Source organism: Ambystoma mexicanum, chromosome 10, assembly GCF_040938575.1.
Source record: "Ambystoma mexicanum isolate Mex_15411 chromosome 10, UKY_AmexF1_1, whole genome shotgun sequence".
Taxonomy (NCBI): domain Eukaryota; kingdom Metazoa; phylum Chordata; class Amphibia; order Caudata; family Ambystomatidae; genus Ambystoma; species Ambystoma mexicanum.
The window spans coordinates 237904727-237931579 of NC_090932.1; the positions used below are offsets into that span (position 1 = coordinate 237904727).

General features: G+C 44.5%; 1 protein-coding gene across 5 annotated transcripts in view; it reads left to right on the top strand.

Annotated features, from left to right (window-relative positions):
- The window catches only part of SLC39A14 (solute carrier family 39 member 14), a 255898-nt gene that overhangs the window by 155475 nt on the left and 73570 nt on the right, over positions 1–26853 (top strand). For all 5 annotated transcript variants that reach the window (XM_069617763.1, XM_069617764.1, XM_069617762.1 and 2 more), the window contains 2 exons: positions 646–834; positions 1482–1689. In XM_069617763.1, the coding sequence (XP_069473864.1) occupies positions 646–834; positions 1482–1689 (397 nt within the window). The remainder of the gene's footprint in view (positions 1–645; positions 835–1481; positions 1690–26853) is intronic.

Sequence of the window (26853 nt, forward strand, 5' to 3'; positions counted from 1 at the left end):
AAGCAATGCCTCTTTTCCTTACCTTTGGTGGAAATTCAGAACCTGCCTTAACACTCCTGATGCATTCTCTTGATATGATGAGAACCTGAATCCAGGTGTAGCCTGCCCACTTTTCCCTTTAGATAAGGCTATTGCACTTTAGTGTCCAGTTGCCACAATTATCTATCGCTGAATCAATCACCAGGGCATTTTTCTTGGAAAACGCTAGAGAGGAGGTTGCTTTCTCAGTGGAGTTTGTTTCTTTAGATAAGCAGTTCGATGCTCTTGAGCAAGATAGTTTGCTGTCTTTCCTCAGTTATTTATGCTTCATACTGCAACTTTGGAACATTGTTCAACTTTCTAAAAGCACTCCACTTCAATCAGAAGCTTCTTACACCATTCCCTGGGCCTTCTTTCACCTGTGAGGCTTGTCGTGTTGTACCTTTTTGCCTTGTTGACCCATCCATAAATTTGCCCTTTTTAAAAATGTTTTTATTCATTATTATTCTCATTTCTTTTTAGGGATGCTTGTCTCCGGCCAACAGCATATTCATATTCCATTCCATGATACTCTGAATTATGTCTTCTGAGTTTTGCCTGTGCCCTTGTCTGGTAGCTCCAATGAACACCATCCGCGTTTAACACTCTTCTGTCTCTGGTTTGCAGCACAGCCATGGGCACAGCCATTATGCACCAGAGGTTCTCACTTCCAAGAAGGACCAGGAGGAAGGTGTGAAGGAGAAGCTGCAAAATGGAGACCTGGATCACATGATACCTCCTCTGCATGGCAGCGAGTCAGAGATGAAGAGCCTGGCAGATGATGGAAAGGTCATTGTTGGTTCCCTGTCAGTGCAGGTAAATCCTTGCATCTTAACCTTGCTTCTATCCCTTGGGCAAGGAACCACTGTTATGATCTGATGTGTTCTGAAACGGTCAGCTTTTGCAAACCGTTGATATGAAAAGCACTGGGATGCGGACAAGGCTTACACTTTGGGTAGGGTTCAAGGTAATGCTGAATGGATCATACAATCTTTCATTCCTTTGTGGTATGTACATGCCTGCACTTCCCTCTGGGGTGTCTTGTGCTGTACATCCAGTGAGGTGTATGTTCCATAGTTGCAAATCTTCTATTGTTGCAATCTGATTTGTGTCCTCCTTGTCGGTTGCAGTATACATGCCTTCTTTGCCTGATTTGGTGTCTGTCATTCCCGCTCTCTGTGATGTTCACAGTTGTGTCGCTGCACCACCCTTGGTTTCTTTTTGTGGCCTGGCACCATCATTGCCTTCTGTGGTGTCTGTATGCTGCATGGTCTCAGTAATGTTCCTGTTCCACTCTTTCCTTTTGTGCTGTGTATGCACCATTCTGCTACCTGCAGTGTCCTTTCCTAGCTCTAGTGTTTTGCTAGTGCTAGCCTTTCCCTCTGTGATGTCTTTGCCATACATGTCTCTTGGCAATCCAGGTTTTCAATGACATAGTTGACCTATCCTCATTTGCTTTATAGGATCTACAAGCCAGCCAAGGTGCATGCTATTGGTTGAAGGGTATCCGTTATTCTGACATTGGCACACTGGCCTGGATGATCACTCTGAGCGACGGCCTCCACAACTTCATCGATGGCCTCGCAATTGGGGCCTCCTTCACAGTCTCAGTCTTCCAAGGCATCAGCACCTCAGTTGCCATCCTATGTGAAGAGTTTCCTCATGAACTCGGTATGACCGCTTTTTGGGAAAGTGGGGTGTTTAGCCATGAATTGTGCATAGGTAGGGGGGTGCCAAAAGTGACATAAGTATGTGTACAAGACATTGGGTAAGGAAGCTGTGTAACATGCTCTAGGATAGTGACTGTGCTGCACACATTGGTGTGTTGCTTCTCCCATCTGGTGATTAGGTTGCTGGGTCACATATTGGTGTGAAGTGTACACTCGTATACTGTACTCTGCCAGTATTGTTTTGAATGTATTGATACACCTCTGTGAAATGGAGACGGGGATAACATGGCAGAATATTCCTGCAATCGCCTATATCATATTGTTCTTTATACAGAACTTCATACCAGATACATCCTGCTTCTGAGTGCTGTGAAAAGTTGTATTACCTAATGTAATTGTTCTGCAATTAATGAGTACCTTTTTCTTCAAAATATACATAGTTTAATTTGGAAAATGTATTGCCTATTTAATTTGAATCGGGTAATTCAGGCCATTAATTAAGCTGTATACCCCACAATTTGCATTGCAAAGACAGGGCTGATAATTACTGTTAGGATGTGGATTTTCAGATCCAGCCCTTTGGACAGATTCTGAGAGGCCACCCTAGTCTGATGAACACGGACAAACACTAATGTCTAGCCAAACTCTATCTGGGTAATGTAGATGAGCGGCAGGGTTTAGACTTGGGAGGGCGTGAGTGGTGATGGGTTCAGTTGAGTACTGTAAGGAAGGAATGGTATCAACAGTAAGACAGACAGAGGTGACCACAGTTCAAGGATGTTTATTGAACTTACACAAGGGTGAGATAAACGCCTACCTAAATCTACTGACGGGAGCAAGCTACGACCATCAAATAATAATAATAATGCAGTCCTAGTGGAGGCTTCTCAAATAAAAAGGGCCTATACTAAAAGATAAAAACGATTGCCAATCCTTACTACTAATTCACAAATAATGTGGGGTGATGCTCATGAAAAAGAAAAGTGTTCACTAAATGATAATTCAGGGTTATTGGGCGGTTGTCCTCCCTTCCCCACGTTTTCAGCACGGGATAAGGAGGTTCACTCGAGAAAAGCACACACTCTGGATTCTGTGGCACGAGGACACCGTTCCATTTACACAGTTCTAAGACATGTGTTCAAGCCTCTTTACTTCTTGCAAGTCTCTTGACTCCGAGGGCCTGGTATACAAAAACAAGACAAATGTTCTTTTCCCTTTTCCAGTATTAAATTTGGGTGTTCACCCTGGATCCCCCTTAGCCGGGCTCAGATCCTTTTCAAACTATGTTCAGATAATTCTGCACCCTCAGTGCAGTCACACAGGGATGTCTTTTAGACTTCCCAAAGGTTTAAATACCTTCTGTGGGATAAACTACGGTTTCCCAGAGAATATAAAGGGAAATTGACTTTACTAGTCTTTTCCAAATTCATAGACGCAGCACACACCATCTTACAATGGAGTGTGGGAGGGGTTACATACTATCCCCTGTGTCTAAACACCTCATGTAGCAGTCAAATGCTACCCTTTCCTATTGAAAAGGCTGGTGGCAGTGGTTTTACAACTAACTATCATGATTTTTCCCCGACCGCGAACACCAGTAGCTAAAAATTACGGGAGCCATGTTTTTCAAGATGGCACCTTAAGCCCTTTGTTTAAACGGGTCCCGGTCTTCTTTTTTCACTATTTCTTTTTGGAAAGGTCCTTCTAGTGTTTGTCTCTGCGCGCCAAACCAGGTTTGGTCCCTTTGTTCGTGTGCCTTTGGCGGGCTTCAGGCCTGAAGTCCGCCCTTGGTGTCTGAGTGTCTGGGGTGGGCAGGAAGTGAGTGAGGTGCCGAAACTCGCTGTGCATAGTCTCCTAGGAGACCCACATGCACTCTGGCGTGATTGGCTGGCTGACTGTCCGGCAAGGACAGCCAATCTGCTGGGTGAGTGGCAGCTAAGCTGGAATGAAAGGGAGAAAACTGTTTAAAAGGTGAGTCTCTTGGACTGGAAAGCAGAGTTGACCACTGGAACGAAAGAACCGAAGAAGAGCTGGAAGAGGACGGCTGCTGCAACTACTGGACTGCTGGTTTGCCCGTTGAAGCCCTGCTGCATGTCCGAATTGTCAAGTTCATCTCGACAGAGAAGCCCCATCAAGGACGACTTCTTTCTTCGAGTTGGTGGGACCAATCAACTCGTAAGCCACCTGGATTCCATTCCCAATGCTGGTTAGGATTAACCAGGGATAGGGACACCAGCTTGTGTGCTTGAATTACAGCTACTCGAACTGAAGTGACTCGTCCCCCAACATCCTCCCTCTTGTCCCCACGACTGAGGCTCAGGAACAGTGAGATATGCAGGAATTGCCAGGAACCAATGTCAGCTGCTGCATCTTGTTCTTCATATTAAGGTACTTTGCCAACCCGATTGAGAGAACATACCTCTTGCGGTGAAAGTTTGCGGCCAACTTGCAGGCCTAATCAGCTTGTGACCCGACATATGATTCTTTTTCGTACAAACTACTTCTGAGAACATTGGCAAAGACTTTACTGTTTACTTCAAGAACTGCTCTTTCGTATCCAAGACAGTGGTCCATTGACTTTGGCCCAGGCCTATTGAACTGAATCAAGTCCTCTAGTGAAGTAAAACTATTTGCACCGCCTAAGAAAGTATTTGTGATCTATTCTGCTAACTTGTGCCTTTTACTCCCATTGAAAGTAACTGAAATGCCATTTTGCTCCTATTTCAGGGAAGCCTAATTTGTTCAGAAACTTATTGGTTTAGTGTATTTGTATATAATATTAAGTTGCCTCCTTCTAGTGAATGTTTTCTAAATCATCGTGTAATAAATTAATACGTTTTTTTACAAGAAACCTTGAGTATAAGTGTTTACTTGAACCACTGTGATTGTAAGACCTCTGTGTAACATCTTTTACTGCTCACATTCCCTCTTGAGATATGCCTGGCTGCTCAGCTCGCTACCACAAACTGTGTAGTACAGACTTATACCAAAGGTTTGTTTTTGCTTACACCTGTAGTCCTAATTGTATGTGGTGGTCCCAGAGGGTACTGCATGCAATTCTGCCTAACAGTTAGCCTAAACTGACCAATAAGAACGCCAGAAAGGTTTTGTGGACGGAACTTGGTTTTGTGACATCACGTCTGGATAAAACCAGGTGACACATGCTCAGACGATCAGATCTCTGGAGAATTCATTTTTTCTAGTGTGATCCCAGTCATTTTTTTTAGATAATAAAGACAGTAAACTTTGCCTTATGGCTGAGTCTTCCTTTCTTGCGGCAGGGAGTTTTTGATGGGCCCAAGTGTCTCTGCTGGTAATTGGGGTGACTGCTATAGAGATCCTGCCACTCCACTACAGGACGAATATGAGCATTCCAATAACGATTCTCTTTGGCTTCACTGGCTTGTAATGTTAGTCTCTTTATCTGCACTGGGACGAGTATGAGCATTCTAATGGAATTCCATCACCGTCCCGGGTCTTCCCTGTTACCTGTGACTGGTAGGGATAATGTCACTGGGTTCTCGGTTTCCTCCTGGTCATCTTTCTGCTTGTCAGGTTGGCCTCTGATTCCTTCACATTGCTTCCTCCATGTTGCCATAACTGAAGGACCTCTGATTTCCCAGTTACCGGTTTATTCCGAAGAGGTGATATTGGCATGTTCTCTAGGGCGGTCCTCACGGGAATGGGAGTCCTTGTATCAAAGGGGAAGTCTCGCTCAGTGAGGTCCCACTTGCCTCTACCGTTAGGGAGGATATTGTGGAGCAGACTCGAATCCATAGCCTTACGGGGGTGGGCAGGAGGGGCTCCTCCTTGGGGAGAAGGGACGAATTCCTGTGATTTATCACAACTCCCAGAATGCAGACGGCGAACAGCGATGGCCACTTGAAGAAACTATTCCTGCAAGACACCCCTTCATATTGGAGAGCTGCAAATTCAGTGAAATGCTTCCTGTTCCATATGCTGAGGATCTGCAGAGTCCTAAGGCTCAAATTGGGGTAGTGACTGTTGTAGCAAAGTAGAAGAGGAGCACGTCTGGCTAGCCAACTGGATGGTTCTGGGACTGTTCCCGAGCACTTCTAGCGCCTAGATCTTGGAGAACGGGTTGTGAATGGCTGTTCCCACTGGTCCAGGGGTCAAAGCACCAAGGTCTTCTGGAACTCTGCAAAGAGTGGCTGTGAAGAAAGGGCTGCTGGCGATTCAACAACTAGTTATAATTCTTCAGTGAGCTGCTCTCTTCCGTAGCGTGTCTTGGCTCCAACAATGATCTGAAGAATGGCTGCAGGAACCCCTCTCTTATCCAAAATGCAGACTGGAGTGGCCCCCAACCCACCAATGTCCAGTGTCTGCACCGTTCAAACTTGGCAGGAACTGTCCAGTCATGGACAGCCTCTGGACACTCAGCTCAGCAACATGCACACTCTGTCACCAATGTGGACTGGATCCAGACCGACCCAGCCCCCACAGCGGTCACACACAAAGACCACCACTTTGCCTGCAAAAGCTAGAGCTTTCATAATGAAGGGGCTTACCATGAATGGAAAATCCAGCCACCCAAGGCAGGATTACAAAATGTCCAAAGGACAGGTACAAATCTCACGGCACAGCCATTTTAGAGCATATGGCACTGTAATTGCCATTAAGCGGTAAAATACAAAAGTGCACAAGACTATAAAGAAAGAAAACACTATAAAAGTATCCTCTGCCACTAGCTCCTGCTGGACATATCATGCAAGTAACAACAAAGTTACCAAAAACAAAGTTCTAGAGACCCGGTATCTCTGCCGCACTTCACAGAAGTTGATGTGTGCAGATAAAAACAAACAGAGTTTTACTATGGAGGATGGAGTTCCCTTGCACTGACAGCCGAAGGGACTGATCAGTGCCCCCAAAACGGATACTCTTAGCAAGGTAAGAGTAGCAAAAAGGCCCCACTTACCTCCAAATGTCACAAACCGTGCCCTGTTGATATCTATGAAGGGGAAGCGGCAAAAAGAAGAATCTTTCTTAAGGTACTTTCACTTGTTAGGCACTGGTGAAGATGTAGAGAAGGTGTCTTCAAATAAAACAAAGCCCACATTGTCACTCCCTCGTCTCTCCCGATATTTATTTATTGCATGTTTATAAGGCGCCCATACATAATGTGTTTCCAGGTGCCACAAGACAAAGAGGGGTGGGGGAAACCGGGGGATAAAAAATAAAACGGCCCTGCTGAGGCCTTGTGACATTCGGATCATGCAAGTGCAGCAGCAAGAAGTGCAGGTGGGGATTGGGGGGAGGGGCATGGGGGCCCAGGTTTAGACAAGTGCTATGGGGAGCCCAAGGGGGCAAGAGCCAGGGGATGACAGGGATAACGACTAGTATGGGAAAGTGGGGTTGAAACGGACACAGGGTTGTGGGTGGTCAATACTAGGTTGGATGGCTACTGAGGCCGTCTGGACGAGGGTGGCCCGATGTCTGTAAGACTCGTAAAGGGGCCAGGCCGCCAGTCACAACAGATAGACTGGGGGATTAGCATGGGCGGGCGAGAGGAAAGGAGGAAGAGAAGAGCTGGGTCTTGCGCCGCTTCCAGAATTTAAGGAGATCCGGTTCAAGTCTGAGAGGGGCAGGGAGGCCATTCCAGAGAGGGGCTCCTGCTGAAGATGGAGATCTTCCCCCATCCCACAGCCCCTCCCAACTCTCTGCTTGGAGAAATGACGGATCTGCAGAGTTGGAGCTAGAGGACCGAAGTGCTCGAGCTGGGGGGTATTTAGGGAGAGATTCAGTAGGGTCCTGGGCCCCAGAAAGCCTTGTAGATGATGCAGAGGGTCTTGAATTTGATCCTTGCAGCCACTGGAGAGCTATTGGGGCTACAGAGATGCTGTCTTTGTCCCTGGGCTTGAGGCAAAGGATAAGTCTCGCAGTCCTATTCTGGATTAGTTGGAGGGGGTGGAGAGAGGAAAGGGGTAGATTGAGGAAGAGGATGTTGCAGTAGACCAGCCTAGAGGGCACCAGAGCTCTGAAGACATTGAGCTTCTGGGGGACGGTGAGGAAGGGGAGAATGCCTCTGAAGAGGTGGAGCTGAAAGTGGGCCTTCTTGGCAAGAGCCGTGATGTGATATGAGGGGAGAAAGGGAGAGAGAAGAGTCAAAGATGACGCCAAGGTTTTTAGCGAGGGTGAGGGGAGGGGACCTAAGGAGTGTGGACAGAGAGTTGGAGGGAAATAGGGAGCTGGAGAAGTCCCAATGAGAAGGATCTGTCTTACTGGTACTAAGGCAGAGATCATTGGCCATGCACCATAGCTGAATAGCCGTCAGGCAGTCTGGTATGAGGGAGGAAGAGGAGGGAAGCTTGAAGGAGACCTGTGTTGTCAGCATAACACTGGTACTGAGGAGAGAAGGTGGAGATCAAGTGGGCCAAAGGGGCAAGCTAGATGTTGAAAAGCCACAGCTATAGGATGGAGCCACATGTAGAGTGAGAAATGGAGGAGAGGAAAGGGTCCATTTGCACCTGGGAAGGTCGGTTTGATAGGAAGGTTCAGCCAAACCAGTGCCCGATCCGTGATGCAGAGTGTATCTCGGAGAAGATTTGAGGGTGGCTTGATTAACTGTGTCAAAGGCAGAGGAAAGTTCGAGAAGGATGAGAAAGGAGGGGGAGTTGGTATCAAGATTAGAAAGTTCGAGAAGGATGAGAATGGAGGGGGAGTTGGTATCAAGATTTGATAGCAGGTCTTCACGAGTGTTCGGGAGAGCAGTTTCTGTGCCTCTGGATGCTCTAAAGCCGGACTGGTGGTCGTGGAGACAGCCAACAGATTCAGTGTGGTGGATCAGTTGGGTGATGACAAACCTCTCCAGGAGTTTGCCCAGGAAAGGGGTGATGGAGTTAGGGCGATAGTTAGCCAGGTAGGAAGGGTCAGTAGACCTCTTTTTAGGAGAGGGTGTACAAGTGAGTGCTTGAGGGGTAGTGGAAAAGAAACCGTGGCGAAAGTGATTACAGAAGTCAGCCAAGGCAGGGGCGAGAGAGATGGTCTCCTTGATGGTTCTGGAAGAACAGAGGAGCACCAGTTTGGAGGAGACTTTCATGGAGTGGACTACTTTTGAGACCTCTTCTGGTGCAATGGGAGAGAAAGAGGAGAGTATGGGGGCCAGACAGAGGGGGGGCTAAGGGAGGTAAGAGGGGAGATGGGGGGGTGGGGAAGGGAGAAGAGGAGTGAGGACAGGGTACCCTGGGTTTTTGTGGTGAAGTGGGAAGCCAGTGCAGTCTACAGGGCCAGGGAGCAGAAGAGAGGTGGAAACTGCAGTATGATTGGCAAGTTCCTTACAGATTTTGAAAAGTTCTGCCCTGTTATTGGTGACCCCATAGATGTGGGCTTGGACATGGGCCCTCTAAGAGCAAATGGAGAGTCTGTATTGCCTTTGGAGCTGGCAGCAGGCCAGTTTGTCAGAGGATGTGCATGAGGCCTGCCACTTCCGCTCAGCATCTCTGCACTTGCGTTTCAGAACGGCCAGGTCAGAGTCCTACCAAGAATTGCACTTGGAGGCAGGCTTCATGTGGATTCTCATGGCAGGGGCAAGGATGTTCAGAGTGCTGGAGATGGAGAGATTAAGGTTAGCAAGAGCTGATTCAGTATGAGAGTCAATAACAGGGGTGAGAGGAGGAATGAAGGTGGCGGCAAATGCTGTGACTGACTTGTTTCATCGCTCGAAATGGCGGAGAAGGAGACTGGCAGTGCAGGCAAATTGCATAGCCGAGGTCCCCGAGAGCTCAAGGTGCTAGTAGAGGAGAGCATGGAAGGACCATGAGAGGGGTGCTGTGGGCGGGTTAGAGATGGAGATGTCAGCGGAAATGAGTGCATCCAAGGTGTATCTGGCTGAGTGTGTCGGACTGGAGGGAAGAATTGTGAGGGCAAGAGTTGTGGAAGTGTACAGAGGCCGCATCAGGAGTGTCGAGACGAATGTTGAAATCTCTGAGGAGAAGCTTGGAGGAGGTGGACAGCCCATTCTGAGTGGAAAGGGGAGATGGGTTCAGGGGGCCTATAGATGATGGTGACCGTGAGGTAGAGGGTGGGAGACACTAAGCCTACAGACAAGGCATTCAAAGGAAGAGTAGGATTGAGTGGGTATGATATGAGCAGAGACCCATTTAGGAAAAATCAGGACCACTCCGCCCCCTGACAGGTTCGGCCTGGGATTGGAGAGGATCTTGTAGCCATCAGGGAGAAGTGTCAAAAGCAGTGAAGGAGCTATACTTGAACCACCTCTCAGTGAGCGCAATGAAGTCGAGGTCTTCAATGAGGTGACAGATGTCAGAGGAGTGTTTGACAGCAGAGCCAGAGCTGAGAGTAGCTAAGTGAAGCTGATTACCACCCTTTTAATGGTCTTCCAAGGAGGGGTACACGGGCAGGGTACCTCCCTTGCAGTGCTAGCCCATGGCAAGTTCAGCCGTGGGTGGAAGTTGTGGACTAGTCAAGAGTGTAGCAGTAATCCCTGCCTTTTAAATACGACTGGTACAGTCCTCTGATTTCTTTAGCCTTTCTTTAGGGGATGCCCTGAAACTCCATCCCTACTCGTGGTGAAGCTCTTCCATTATGTGTACATGATGCACCAGATTCATGTTCGTAGATTGGGAAGTTTTATTTTTTTGTTTTATGTAAAAGGGGCGATTTGTATGGGCTGCCAGCAGAGGAAACCTTTGGAAGTACTCTTGGGTTTCCACAGTTTAACAACCTCCATGTAATCTGGCAATTGTCTTTGCTGTTCAAAACCATTATCCACTCTAGTAGATGTACTAGGACTATATAATATGTTCATAGTTAACTGCATATATTCCGAATGTAAGCATAGATCAGCCCACATAGCCTGCTCATGCCCATTGCAAAGTCGTACATCCTATTTTGACTATGGATTGGTTTTTGCTATTAGTTTAAGATACGCAGATCTGAAAAACCAACACAAGTCAGAATGCAAGTGTTTCCAACAAATCTGCAGTTGCCTGGACGTTTGGAGGGGAGGATATAGCCGAAGCACTATCTGCCAAGATCACCCCGGCCCACTCTCTGCAGTATGTTCCATTAATTTTGTCTTTGCAAGTTGGCTCTTTAGTGACGCCTATCCTCCAAAACCTAAAGGGTGAATACCTTCATGACGGTCATGTAATAAGGTACAACCTAATACTTCCATGACATTGCTGTGTTCTATGCTGTCAATGCCACCAGCAGTAAAATGAAGAAGCCACACTGTGCATTGGGTCCAACCGTCCAGGGACTCAAGTTGAACCCGATACATGTGGTTGTTATTATAAACCTGATGCCCTCCACTAGCACAGTGATCTGATATTTTAGGCCATCATGCTGATCCAGGCATGACTGAAACACCTTTAGGGGGCAAAGGATCTGAGAACTCCAGCTCTTAGCATATTCATGCAGTGATTAATTGAAGGATGTCTTCTGAAACGAGGATTTCGGCATAGGCAAAACATGCCCATGTCTTCATAACCATGGTCCGTGGCTCAACAAAAATGTACACCTGCACCTCCATGCAATCCCTAAAGCTAATCTTTTTCCGAACCAACATACAATGGCATGGATGAAATGAGAATAAAACCCAATGGCTTTGCATGGCTGAAAAATGTCAGATCTGCCATCCACACCTCCACTTTCACCATAGAACAACATGCTGTTTCCAGCTATGTGGCATACCCAGTACCCCCATTATTAACCTCAAATAATGTATGCTATAAATTGTCGCTAGCAGTCCCTCAACTTGTCATGCATATCTTACCTCTAGGAACAGAGCAATAGTTATCAGAGATATGCCTTGTTTATGAAAAATTACAGTAATTGAGTTCCATCATATATACTACTTTTCCCAAAGTACTGCAATAATTGCGTTGCAGCTTCTGAAGGCTTACTTTGTTTCACTGTGTGTTTGCAGTGTGTGGGTAAGGGTGAGGATGTGGGCTTCTTCAGCTAGTTACAGCAGCAAACATGATTACTGCAAAAGTAAAGCATGCTGCTAACAACCAGAGAACCTGCAATTGTACAGCTCAAGAAACAAGTAAAATAGGCACTTATTATAGTGGGGTTTGTAACAAAGTTCCCGGCCCAACACTGGGGACATCTAGTAGGATAATCAGGAGGCTGGGTGCTTCGCTAAGCAAAAGATGGGCCTTCTTGTGGTTTCAGGAGGACCTCCTGATCTCTTGCTCTTTGTTCCCTCCCTAGGGTAAAAGACAGTCACATCAGATGCTGCCCTTTTAGGGGAGAGCACTCGTACAGCAATGGTGATAAAACAATATAGAATCTGTGTTGCCATGCTTTTCCTGCTTCCAAAGAGAAGTACTCTGTGTATTCATTTAAATAGAGTCATTTACAAAAGCTTTTCTTTTAGAAGACTTGAACTTTTAAGACCGTGGCAACCATGTATCAAAGGCGTTCAACTTCTTTGACATTACCTCCTGCACAGACATCTCAGGTAGACCCAATTTTCCAAATGCACTTGCACAACAAGTCGGGCTACCAAATTGGCATCAGATTTAGTTTCCGGGCAGTGTAAAGTTAAACGGCACAAGCTTCCTTCAATGCGCCAAATTCCAAGATGCTTTTACTTTGATCACCTACATGTGGTATGCCTGTAGACAGTGTGAGAAACCAGAAGGTGTCTCACCCACTAGTCCCTGCGGATCTCCCTCTGGTGGCCAGGACACGTCCATCATCTTTGGATGAAACCCCTGGGGGTGGACCATTGCGTGACGATCACCTGCGGGAAAGGTCCTCGGGGAGTGGGACACCGAATGGTGAGACACGGTATCCCTCTTTCCTGTAGCACCTTTACCCCATCCTATCGCGTAGGAACTCTACCCTCCCCCACATCCCCTTTGCTGCACTAACACTTTCACACAGACAGCCCGCTCTAGGAGAAAACGGACTAACACCCGAGCAGTATACCTGACGTGTCCCAATACAATGGTTATGCGAGGTTGGACAATTACAGACCATCACTGACACCTGACTTCCATTAAGATTCCACACACGGATAAAAGGCGGAGCATGAAAGCACACTCTGAGTGAGGAAAAGCACACGAGGAAACAGCAGTTTTGAGACGACAGCTGAACGAGAGAAGAAATACACAACAGGAGGGGATCACAAGGAGGGAAGTTCCCTTGATCTTTCTGACACGGAACCGTTACTTTCAAGAGCCCTCGGGATCAGAAAACATAAGACCAGGAAACAAGGCTGAAGAATCCTGTATTGTGTGTCGGAGATACCCGGGGTACTCCCGTGTCAGTAATCAAGGCGGGAAGAAGCAGCAGCCGCCGTTGTACTGTCTTTGGCTCCAAGAACAAAGCAGCAGCAGTGAAATCAACACAGCTGATGAGTTGGGGAGACCGATACAAGACAGGTCTGTGTTGAAGCCAAGGTTACAAGCAGCAACATTGTATGGAGAGCATTGGAATGAACATTGTTAAAACGTGTCTGATAAAAGACGCAAGTAAAGTTGAACTGCTGAGTTTTTGAACTTTGAAAAGCAAAATATGATACCTTTGACGGAGTAGTCTGGCACCGCGTTGATGTTCAATCACAGGTCTCTGTAAGTTATCCAGCTGAGAATTGGCAGAAGTGAAAGTTAAAGCGTTTTATTAAGAAGAGAACAAATAACTGTGAATTGAAGTGGTCCTGCGACAGGTCAAGCAAAATCTTGCGCACAGTCAAGTCTTTGATTTTGATACAGCAAAGAAAGTTTGGAAAATGAGAGAAATTTGGTCTGAGCCCAGCGGAGGGGCACCCGGGGTGAACAGTGAATCACCAGAGAAGTTGTGCATATGAGAATCCTGAGGAGAAAGGAACTTTGAATGTTTGTCGCATTAGGCCCTTTGAAATAAGAGACTTTGAATGGCAAAGAGAGTTTGCCACAGAAGGTCCTGATAGTGAGATTTTGAACTACATCCTTGTGCTAGAAAAGCCAGAGTATATGCTAAGCTTGAGTGTGCCGCCTTGTCCTGTGCTGAAAACATGGTGAAGGGAAGCTAACGGCTCAACTATCCTGACGCACCAATTCTTGAACACTTTTCTTTTGTATAACATTGTTTTCCAAACCATTTGTATTTAGAAGTAAGGATTGGCAATACGTTTATTAGTATAGGCCCTTCTATTTTGACTAGGACTGCGTTATTTTTATTTGATGGTCGTAGCGTGCTCCCATCATTAGATTTAGGATTAGATGGGCGTTTTTCAAACCCAATTGAAGTTCAATAAACCCCCTTGAACTGTGGTCACTTGTGTCTGTCTTACTGTTTGATACCATGCCTTCCTTCCCTAGCATCTGTGCTCAACAAAGCTATGAGTTGCACATTTGAGGGAAAAATGGTGGATCAACCTTTTAAGGTCTTGGTCTGGCACCAAATTAAACCCAGGTGAATAAGTTAAAAAGGATCCAAGCCTCTCACTCATTTTCACCCATAAGTGCAGGCATGCCCAGAAAGGCCAGTCTCAGGGGATGGTCCCAGGGACTCAGTTATACAGTGAGGATGTTAGTGTAGGTGTTAGAGGCAAGCAGTTAGAGGGAATTGGAGAGCAAGGAAGGAGTTGGAGGGAGAGAGTTGGAGGTTGGAGCCTGGCGGGAGGGGTAAGTAATGAGGAGGTTGGTTGGAGAGCTGAGAAGGAGGTTGGCTGGAACCATCAGATGGAGGGGCGTTTGAAATATTGGGAGTCTGAAGGATGTACAGAAGTGAGGCCATAGCTAGCAGGGTCAGGTCCAAGGTCCACGCATACTTGGTCCAAGGCAGGGAGTATGGAGTGAGGCCCAAAGTAGTCAAACCCACGATGGGAGGAGAAACGAGCACATGACCTGGCGTGGAGGGGGGTGCCAGATCAGAGCAAGCATAAGGATGAGGTGAATCTGATGGTCAGGACCATGGGAGAGGGGGGTGAGGCATCCTTCTACTGGGGAAGGCAAAACCACATTAAGACAGAAAACTGGAAGAAAAATAGTAGTACCTCCTATAGCTCCTACTGGAGGAGACACAGCCTGTTAGGCAAGAATTGATGTAGTAACCCTGTGGGAAACTTACACAGCACATGTCCTCTTGGTATTCGGTGACCCACCTATTGGTATAGGCCTGTACTACACATGTTGGTAGTGTGACTGAACAGCCAGGCTTCTCAAGAGGGGTAGATGTGAGCTGTAGAGCTGTGGCAATGAAATCCACAAATCCAAATAGCCAAGTAACACTTATACTCAAGGTTGTTATAAATAATTGTTTATGTATTTAACAATTGTTTTTAAATAAGCATTCTTTAAAAAGGGCACTAGATGCAGCAATCAAATTCACTTCAAAATCCTTTCTCAGGATCACCACAGAGCAAATAGATATTCTTTAGAGATCCTTCATACTCACTTCCTACACCCTGAGGTGACTTCACTAACTAGGACAGTAATGGCATTTATATATCACTTGTGCACTTTTGGATTCTGAGGTTTGTAATAAGGAAAGGTTAAAGGAAAGAAAAGGGTTAACTGGTTCACAGAGCATGTGAGCATTTTAAACTTGCAATGAAGTCTAGATGTAGATGATACCTTTCCCAGAAATATTGGTTTAAAACCTATGCATCACCTATGAGGGACAGTAAGAATCAGTCAAATGGAATAGAAGAGCCTGGAGGGAGCCAGGACAGCCAAAATCAATTGGAGCACAGTCTATGGAGTGGAGGCACTTCTTAGTAAAGGTCTTGCAAAAAGTTAGTTTGTTGAAGAAAAATCACTGCAGGGTCACAAGCTGTTAGACATGTGAAAGTTAGAGCTAAGATCATCTCTAGAAAAACACCTACTTCAAGTATCAACTGAGAAGAGCAAGTACAGACCCAGAGGTAAGTACCCAAAGTCAGAACAGTACCTTTTGGTTAGAAGAATAGTGGTCCAGCTGGCTTCTGTCTGGTTGCAACAATGCAGATCCTGTGTTCCTTGGCCTCAGTCGTGGGGACAAGAGGGAGAACGTCTGGTGACTCCTGCAGCAGCAATGTGAAGGTCTGCATCAGCTATGGGCTCTTTTCGGATCAGGGGCACTTCGCAGTTTCAGCGCTCGGTAAACAGCACCACCACAGATCTTGGATACCGGTTGGGCTTCCTTCACTCCTTGAGTCCTGCACTATGGTGATGGGACTCGAGCTCTGGTTGTCCTGCTTCTGGAGGGTCCTGGGGAGACTCCTGGAGCTTTTGGCCGGATCACAGACTTGCACTTGACTACAGATTTCTTGATCCGTGGCACTCTGTTCCTGCAGCAGCAAAGAAGTACAGCCAGTCGGGGAAGGTCATCCAGTGGAGTTCGTCTCTGGGTTAGTTGGTCCCACTAACACAAGAGAAGAAGCTGTCCCTTCCGGAGCTTCTGTCGTCAATCAGAAGCACAGCAGCAGGACTTCACTGGGCAGTTCAACGGTCCATGAGGATGCAGCAAGCTTCGTTCACAGTTTCTTTGATGGGTTGTTCTTCCCAGTGGTCGACTGTCTTCAGTCCCAAAACCCTTGCCCTTTAAGCAGGTGTCTTCCATTCATGCACATCCTAGCTGTCACTCAAACAGCAGGGTGGCTGTCCTGCAAGGATAACCAGCCAACAACACAAAGGGAGGTGTGAGGGAAAATTAACCTGCTCTACAAGCATAAACCCTCAAAATAGATTTCAAACATTTAACTAACACACAGAAACTTGTAGGCAGCACTCTATTTCAGGATAGGATACCCTTTCTTCATGAGTGAAGGAAAAAGAATTGGGTTTAAAAGTCAAAGCATGTTCAATTGTTTGTCAAACAGTAAGTGGTTGTAAATTAAACAGAACGGTGGAGGTAGACATTCACTCTACTTCAAATCGGATGGTGAAGGCTAAAGTTAATAATCAAATAACAAATCTTGTAGTCAAATTCACTCATTCAAATCAGCAGTTGTCATACTCTCAGTCAAATCTAACACATTCAACCCTACATGTTTCATTCCTCACAACCTATTTACACAAATCAGGGAAATTCATCAGGGGTGCCCTGTCTGTTCTTTAACAGCAATGTACAACATTAAGGCCATAAGCGTTGTTATGAAATTTCGAAGCCAAAAAGCAGATATGGGTCATTTATGTGTCCATATTGAATCTTCCAGTCGTAGTGCACAAATAAATTGCTGTGCCCAGCAAAAACAATGGTATTCCTTCCACGTATTGGCATTTTCTGGTCTAATGGAAACTGCAGAGGAAACAGTAATGCAGAAACCAATGTAGCGGGTTTCGTAAATTTTGATAATCAGGCTGTCATTTAGGCGTAACAATGTAATTTTGAATATCATGTGTGTGGTGATTTTCTGGTAGGGAACATCAAGTTTCACTCGTAAGGAACAGTTGCTAACCACATATTCATGGTCCATTTCTGTGTGTTAGCTGGAGAGATAAACAATGGCTGTAAATCCTGCGCTTCACTCACGTCCAACAATTAATCACGTCGTCCTCGCGATCCGTAATGGGAGACCAACTTTCAACCCCAAACCAATGAGGGCCGAGTTTCCCTTCTCTTAAACAGAAAACCAATGGGTATCCAAAGTTTTCATACGGCTTGGGAAGAGCTCATGAAGAGTATCAGCATCTACTTCATACACCGGAATGGTCCTGAATCACTGTCCTCTCTCCCTCCCGGCAGACAAAGTATGACAGACAGCCAGCCAGCCAGCCAATTGGGACTGGGTGCTTTCAGGCATTCCTAAAGACAAAGGACAGGGTCGTTTTGGGAATGTCACTCGCTTCCTGCCCTTCCAGACACACTGGAGCCAGAGGCAGGTTTCAGTACTGAAGCCTGCAAAAGGCAAAAACGGACAAAGGGCTCAAACCTGGGTTGGTGCGCAGAGTGAAACCCAAGAAGGACTTCAAAAACAGAAAATGGCGAATAAAGAAGACCAGGGCCATTTTGACACAATGGTCCCCCATGGGTGCTATACTGCAGCTGAGGATTCAGCCTGTGGTATGAAAGCACAATGGTAGGACAACTAAACCACTGCCACCAGCCACTTAAAGTAGTGAGGGTAACATAAAAAATGTTACATGAGTAGGTAGGAAAAGGGGCTAAGTATCCCCCCCAGCACGCCACATACGCTGGGATGTGCTGGACCTACAAAGAGAAAAGGTAAGTAAAGTCCATTTCACTTACTATTCTTGAACTGTAGTTCACCCAAGAAAAGGTATTTAAACCTTATGAGAAATCTAAAGTATTTCTCTGGGACACTGTACTGAAGGTGCTGTGTGTGACCATACAAAAAGTAGATGCCTATGGAGTTTGTTAGACTGCAAAAACAAAGGAAACCCATAATCCAAATCAGGTCAAAACACATGAGCGAAAAAGGGCTCACTCACTCAAGGGTAAAAATGAAAAGTTCCTAAAGTCCAGCAAAAGAGCTGGGGATCTCTAAGGTTGAAGGGAATTAGCACAGAAATTAGAATCTCCATAACACAGGCACATCTAAAGGAACTACAAAATGAATTTGAGGTTGTCATATCCCACCAACAAGCATGGACCAGCCAGAACAAGTTGAGTACCCTTGAGACTGACTGGGATGTACTCAAATCTTCCGAGCTGTTTAAAGAAAACACTTGCACTTTTAGAACTGTTGAAGAGACGATCTGACACCTTGTTTTTTGCATTTGATTTAGGGATGTAACCCTTAGTGTTAAATTCCGATTAACTTAAGAATTGTTTTCAGCTTTTTTTGTAAACCCCATCCTGCTTTGAAAGGATACTATGGAGCAGGCAAGTCAGAGCCACAATGATGCCTTACCCAAATTGCCAGATACAAGTTGTAAGAAGGATCTATCCAAATGACCCTCCACCACCTCTTGATACACCCTAGTGATCCATTTATTCTCCAACCCCTACGTCAGTGAAGGACCATTTTGCTCAGATGTAAGACTGAGGGTCCTGTTGTGGGTCTCCTCCACATGTCCCCCTGTAGTTCTGTAGAGATGTGCCACCTGGGGAGAACCCTGGGAAGAAGTTCCTACTGCAGAACTTAGACAGACAAGAAAAGCAATGGGTGCCCGCAAAAAGGTGCGCACCCCAGGAATCAGCCTGGAACAGCGTAGAGGCGTACATGGGACAGGTACAACCGTACCCTGGAGACAGAGAAACTGGCAGGAAACGGATCCAGGATGGCAGGTGTACCACTGCAGAGCAGAAGAGTATAGGGAAATAGAGGAGTGAGAAGAACCATAACCACTCCACCAGACTTCAAGATGACTACTCGCCTTTTCAAAGGTTTTCCTGCAAAATGAGACCTACCTTGAAGTAAGAATATTTTAGGAATAAATAAAACAAAGGCTTTCATCCTTGAGTAAGTGGCTGGGAAGTTTGAGGCAGAGCATGGAGAGCAGACCAGGAGGAAGATATCTGTAGGATACCTGAATCACCAGGCAGAGCAACTAGGAGGCTGTGTCCCTGGGACTGAATTGTCAAGTAGGGAACTGGTGCTATATCTCCTGTCCAACTGAGAGAACCCCATCCAATCCCCGGTGTAGCCCTACCCTTCCCCTCACGGAAATTCCTGCTTGCCACCTCCGTCACATGTTTAATAAAGAGTTGAACTGGATTCCTCGTGATGTGATCTGCCACCTCATCGCAGTTTGTTATTCCAAAGAGGTCGAGCATTCACACGGAGCCGTATTTCTTCGGCCCTGCCTAGAAACACAAGGCTCAATGGTCTCCCAAGAAGTTCCTTGCTACTTACAGGTCATGGGTAAAATGTAGTCTTGCAGTTGTTATATTATAAGCTTTGAACATTTTTATTTTGGCCATGTGAAATGACACCAGGAAAGAAATTTAAGAACCATGATTTTAAAATGTACTGATACTTTCCCCATACTCTCCATCAGTTCATGTGTCTTCTTCAGTGTCTGGTTACAGTCTCTGAAATTGAACCATCTTGCACTAACAGGGGAAAGAAGCCTGCCTTTAGGCCAAATATATTTTTTCGGTTTCCACGACTATGGGCTGGAAGAATGTGGGGTGACCAAGCCACATTAGGAATAATCTATCCTGCCATCTTTTATCTGTTATCTTCACCTAAAAAGTCCAAACTTCTTGTCTTGAGATCGGCTCCCAAACCACAAAGCTTCAGGTAACATTTTGAATTTGTTCCTTTCTGTTTCTATATTATTTTGCCAGCCTCTTTTCAGTGGAGCTACCAAAAGCACCCCACCCAACACTTCATTGTGACCATCTCTCTTCCTTGCCCCACCAACCTGACTTACCAGAGGTTTGATCTGACTGTTCTCATGACAACCACTCACGCGGTGCAGCATTTGCCTTATTGGTACGAATGCGCTGCCCTATTAGGCGCTGGAATGTTTCTGCAGCCAGAACACCGGTTCACCCGGAACACCAATGAGGTTGAAAACGTACTTAAGATACTTAAGATGCTTAAGTATCTCCTTTTGAGCTTCAATTTGCAAAGAATAAAATATTTCATAGTTGCTCCCCATTTGCAAAAAAGGTCCCATGGAATCAATCTTATTGGAAAGGAGACCTTGGGCCTCATGACGAGTTGGGCGGAACATTAAAATGTGCCGGTAACGCTATTACCGCTGCATTTACCGCTCCGCCCAATCCTGTGTTTTTCTGGCGCATTCCCCTCCAGCTCTTAGCTGGAGAGGAATGCGCTGGCTTCAAGGCCATTTTCGGTGCCATTACCGCCGGCGGTAATGGCACGTCCTAACCCCATTAGGTCCAATTGACCCAATGGGAATGGGGACTTACCGCATCCCCTCCCCCGCAATTCTGGATCCAGCACAAATTGCACCGGACCGAGTTGCGATAACGCTTATTGCATTGGGCGGTAACCCACTGAAATCATGATGAGCCCATTGAAAGGAAAAGAACCTCTCGCATCTTTCAAACAGTAGTTCTGATACAAAAGCCTTACTAACCTCGTTATCAGGGTATTACATGAAGCTACCCAGAACTGAATAAGTATCTTGGCCCTCATTACGACCCTGGCGGAGGACCATGGTGCAATTTGCACCATGGTCCATGGCGCAGAGCTGCCAACTCCGCCATGGGGGTTGGCGGACTTACCGCCCCATTCCGACCTTGGCGGGGCGATAAGTCCCCAATCCCCATTTACCCTTCCCCATTCCCATTTTTGCCCCATAGGGTATAATGGGAGTGGGGAAGGCGTTAATTACGCCACCGTAAATTACGGTGGCGTAATTAACAACAGGTCCCGTAGCGCCATGGATTTTTCGGCCCGGAAAAACCAGGCGAAAAAACCACCATGGCGCTACGGGAACTAGTAGTAAGGCGGAAAGGTACGCCATGCATTACGCTGGCGTAAAACCCTTTCCGCCAGGGTCGTAATGAGGGCCCTTGAATGGATCAAATGGTAGCTTGGAATATCACTCGAAGGGATTGCTGCAAAGGTGGTCACCCATCCGACCATTTTCACAATTCTCTGAATGTGGACAGTATCCCCTAATGCCAAAGAATAGTTCCAGTCCATGGACCAGATGTGGGGCACTTGGCTTTGATGCAGACCAATGTCTTTTGTTCTGCTCTGCTACTTTCTTATGGATGGGTCACTGAAAAGGTGCTAAAAAGCAGCACAGGCAATTTTTCTGAAACTTGTTGGAGGTTGTCGATGACACAAGGTACCGTGGGTTGAAACCCTTTTAAATCGGGACCAGATATCTGTCTGATCACATAGGATTTTTGAGTTGGTGTATCATTGCTTCTTGATGTTGCTTTTGAAAACTATTAATCGTGTACCTTACAAGTCGCCCTGATCGGAAGAACACTATGTCCCTCCATGGTGTTCTCGCCCTAGGTTGCGCTCTAGCACCGCCTATTTAACAGGGATAGGTAAAAGAGTCATGCCCTAAGACTACAATGAGAGTGTTTAATCTTAGTCGGAAAACAAACAAATATAGTGTGGGATAAGTCTTCCCATACTTTAAAAAACAGCATGGTCCAGCAGTTTGCATGGGACTATTTGTATTGTATGTGGTATAGGACCAATTAGTTTGTTCACCCTCTGTGAAGTGTTCTGGTCGGTAGCGTAGGTATGATTTAAGAAAAGAGAGAGGAGAGGAAAAACAACCTCTCTCGATTAAGTATAAACCCTTCTTGTTTGATGTGTTTAACAATTTTTCACATCAACCTCAACAAATCTCAATAGCCAATATTGCTTATTTTAGGTGATGATTCAGAGTGGGCTTGCTAAATGCACCTAAGAACTTCTTTTGTGTCATATTGGCACAGGTCGGTAAAAAAGGCATATATTTTTTATTTTTTTAATTTTTATTTGATTTAGCTGTAAAAACAGCCTTTCAAAAAAGACAAGACAAAATGACAACATAACATTACAAAAAACAGTCCAATCATTACATATATACATTTTACAATCTTAAAATAAAAATCAGAAAAAGTTACATTTTTCACCCTAAATTTCACATTAAAAATTATTAAATGCTAAAATATCAATCATTTTTAAACCAATTCATTTTGCACACCTCTTATGGCTATCACATTTAGCATTAAATTCAAGAGGTTTGTTCATTCACATTTAGCCATGACCTTTACAGTCTCTTAGTTTAGTTTGCTCAATTCCTTATCTACCCAGAAATATAATTTAGAACGTCCTTTTCAGATATTACATATTTTCCAGAATACACTTGTCGTTATATTTGTTCAGATTTAGTATCTCAACAAACATAAGTATAGCTAAATTCATTTTAGCCAGTTGACTATGGTACAATTTGTCCCATAAGACCTCATAGTCAGTAACAACCTCTTTCCCCCACAAGTGTTTGAAAAATGTGCATCTCTTTTCAATCAATGCAGGACAGACAGCAATTAAATGTTTTAAAGTTTCAGACTGCAGCGGCTCCTTACAAAATCTACAATCCCCATTAGTCGTCATCCTACGCATAAAACACACTTCATTTGAAAGACAAATATTCAATCTTATTCTCAGATAGTTAAATCTGCTTTTTGGATTAGGAAATTGGACGAGGTATTGCTCTACTTTATGTACTTCCTTGATAGCGAATGATTGGCATTTAAAAATCTTTAGTTTTGCACATGCATCCCTAGTCTTGATCCAATCAAACATCCATAGTTTTTTTTAGCTCTTACTGGGTTATTTGTTAAGAGCTCGTCATCAATACCAGTCTCTGTCATTATTGATTGAATCCACTTTCGCCACTTAATAATGTTATTGTTGTCTGTATTCAACATGAATTTTCCCATCATAAACATCGCACCATTACCTTCAGAAACCATCAAATACTTGTGATATAAACTCAGCACTTTCCAAAGATAAACTGCATTCAGGGATACCAAACCCAGTTCATGTCTTAATAGGCATACTGAAACTGACATTGGAAGGCCACATACAGATTTCCAAAATTCGCCTTCCATTTTGACCCATATAGACTTCTTCATGATTTCTCTTGTTTCAGAAGCATAGGTTAGTATAGGGACAACCTTCTGTTTATAAAATATCACTGCTGGCATCAGAGAAAACTTGACATATTTTGTTTGTAATATTTTCGTTTGGTATATCCCAGTTGCTACTTTTTCTTTCAAAACTCTAAAAAATTGTTTATCAGCTGTATCATTACTAAATTGGAGGCCTAGATATTTATACTCTGCCACTATTTCAATTTCTACATCTTGTATCACCCAACGGTAGTTAAACTGAGGACCTTTTCTCTTCAGACCCAATATCATAATTTTGCATTTCGCTTGATTTATTGTCAAAAAGTTTGCATCTGCATACTTAGTCAGGGCAGCCAACAGGTTGTGCAAACCCCCAGGAGTCTTGGCCAATAACACCAGGTTGTCCGCATAGAACAACCACAGCACAGGACGACCCCCAATTCGAGGGGCATCTGCTCTACAATTCAAAAGGTCATGACGCACCGCGGGCATGAAAAAATTTAAGAGAGTGCTGGCCAGGATGCACCCCTGCTTGAGGCCTCTGAATGTCGGAATTGGATCTGATGGTGTTCCATCCGAGGCTATTCTGATTTGCACAGTTGTTTCTGAGTGCAATTCTTTTATCCAAAATACTAGATATTCTGGACAATTTGCCTCCCGGAGTTTCTTTATCAACAATTTCCTGCACACAGAATCAAACGCCGCTTGGAAATCAATAAAGGCCAAGTATAATGTTTGACCTTTTAGCTGTTCTTGCTTTTTGATAACTTCCAGAATGTGCAGATTAATCGCTGTCCCCATTCCCGGCATAAACCCAGTTTGATTTGGGTCTCTCAGTTTCGCAACATTCAACCAGTCACTCAGATCTCTTAACAACAATCTAGCAAAAATTTTGCTTGGTATGTCTAGTAAAGATATTGGCCTATAGTTAGCAGGATTCTCATGGTCTCCTTTTTTGTAGATAGGTATAGTTATCGCTTTCCTCCAAGAGCTAGGTATACAACGAGTTCTCACTATTTTCAAAAAAATACATAGAAAATTTTTCACCCAAGCCATAGGATGTTGTTTTATCATATAATTAGAAGAAAAGTCTTTTTACTCCCGGGTATCTCGGTTGGTTTATCAAAATAATTGTTTCTAACACTGCGGTTAGTATGAAAAAGATTTGTTTATTTGTTGTTTCCTTGTGTGGTTTATTCATAAGGAAAGTTTGTGTTTTGTATAACACTTGTTACAGACTTGTTATGCAAGTTTGGTCAGCCGACACGTGTTTCGACCCGTAGGGTCTTTCTCAAGGCATGTACCGAATGCTGTGTGCCCTTAGTGGGGTTCTGTATATGCAGACTGTCCTTATGGCAGTCCTGGCTCCTGTTGGGCTCCAAAACCCCAAAACCACTCCTGTGATCTCGCTAGAACTCACCATCGCAATATAAATGGAGCTCAGCACAGGCAGGTTCAAATCCTAGAGCCTCAAACCCACTCCAACTTATCATATAATTAGATAAGCCATCAGGCCCTGGTGCACGAGAAGTTGACAGTTTAGAAATATTAAACAGTATGTCATCCAGATCGAGGCCCATACTTCTTGAGATATGAGATTCAGCTGGTGGATTATTTGATCTTTGGACAGTCTATAATTCAACAGGGACCAAATCTTAGCTGAGTTCTTAGACTTCAGTTTGTCTAACATATTTTCTGCATCCTGCTGGTACAATATAGCATGTTTCGATTTCAACCAGTTCTTATATTTACACTTTAGCGATCTGAGTTTGGGTCCCCTATCACAATAGTTCAAATACATCACCTGTCTTTTGTCTTTTCTATATTGTGCTTTCCGCACTGAGACTTCCTGATCATATGTGTGAAAGGTCTTATTACCATTTGTTTTTGTGTTGTTTCTTTTAACAGCAAACATTTGCATTTCTTCCACATAGGAACGCGCAAGAGTTAGACACCCACTCAGTCTCTTCGTCTCACTCATAATCAAATTATAGTTTAGTATGTGCAGAGATTTTGGACACCATTTGAATCTGTTTAACACGTTATTCAAGGATAAGTTTGTTGCCAACGATTTTTCATACTGTTTCTCGTGTACAGACCATGACCATGGTTTGTATATCATGATCACTTATTAGCTGGGGGAGAATAAAGAATTCTGTTATACAATTAAACAATTGACCATCTACGAATGTATAATCGATCATGGCAGATTGTGCACCACGATGCCAGGTGTCATGTTGTGGAATGTCCCCTCTTTTGGCTCCGTTAAGTTTGAATAGATGACACTCTTCCTTTATTGAAATCCATCTCAGAGCAGCTGTAGATACACATTTGCCTCTTTGAGCATGACAAGTTATATTCAGATCCCCCGTAATGATTATGTGATCACAGGTTGGATCTAGAAGAGTCATATTCAAAAGGACCTCTAAGGAGGTAAAAAATTCCTGATCTGTAATAGTGCGTGGTTCCAGTATATATTTATTAATCCTATGGTCTTGGAATTAATTTTTATCCTCACCATTTGAAGGAAACTATTTGGGGAAAACCACGGCTCTAATTGAGTATTTGGAGATATTTACCATAAGACCAGCTCTAGGTCTACCCTTAACAGGCATAATCGCTGGAACTAGAGCTATAATGTGATTGTCCTAGACCGGGGCAGATGCTAACCATAGCTCTTGAAAAGCCAAGATATCAAATTTTCCCATCAGACAATCCTTACTTTTTGTCAGATGTTTAAATCCTCTCGTGTTCCAAGAGGATAGAGAAAGAGTGATTGACTTCTGGGATAGTTAATTTCTGCATGGACTCTCTTCTCTGTCATTGTAACATCTTTCACTTTCAATTGATGAACCTGATTGTCGGTTTATAGACTGATATTGTGCATTTGTGAAAGCTTTGGACTGATATTGATTCATCATTATAGACATTTGTGGGGGATCTGCCATGGAATTATTTAACAGTTGAAACCACAATTTGTATAAATCCATTCTTGCTTGCCATAATGCATTTTTAACAAAGCCCGATTTCATCCACAACTTTACGACAGATAAGTCAGTTTGATGCAAGAACTCTATCTGGTCAATGTCACCCGAACATATTCCTTCCAGAGCTGGTACATCCGCAAAAGATGTTCATGACTGACTGTCTGTTGAGATCAAATGCTTGGAACGGATGCAAGCGGCACTGCAAAATTAGATGGTGTGTTAACACAGGTTTCAGAGGGGTTTGCTGCGCCCCTCTTAAGACAAGATTCGTTTTTAGATCTCTTTGATGCAACGTTTTATTTGGATAGGCCATTGGAACTGCTTGGATCGAAATATTATTTCCAAAGAGTCCGCTGTATTAGATTTGTTTACCATAGAGACAATTCTTTGAACCGATTTCTCAATTTCTTCTTTCCATTCTTTCATTATTAAAGTGTCCACACCCAGCAATTTTGCAGGCTCTCCTGGCAAAAGTTCATCAGAGGATTTCAAATCTGTAGGATTCACTGTATTTACAGAAGCGGGCTCCACAGAAACCATGTCATTCCCTAACGGAGCTGAAGCCAAAGCCACCTGATTGGAGGCGATTGCATAGTTCTGATTACTTAATGAAACTAGGCTATCTAGAGGTTCATACACCAAAGACGCTATTTTGGCCAATTTGGTTTGAATAGCTTTAAACAATAACACATCACGATATTTATTGGCAATAGCTTTCCGCGCCATTGTAGTTGCCGAAATAGGTTTTGATA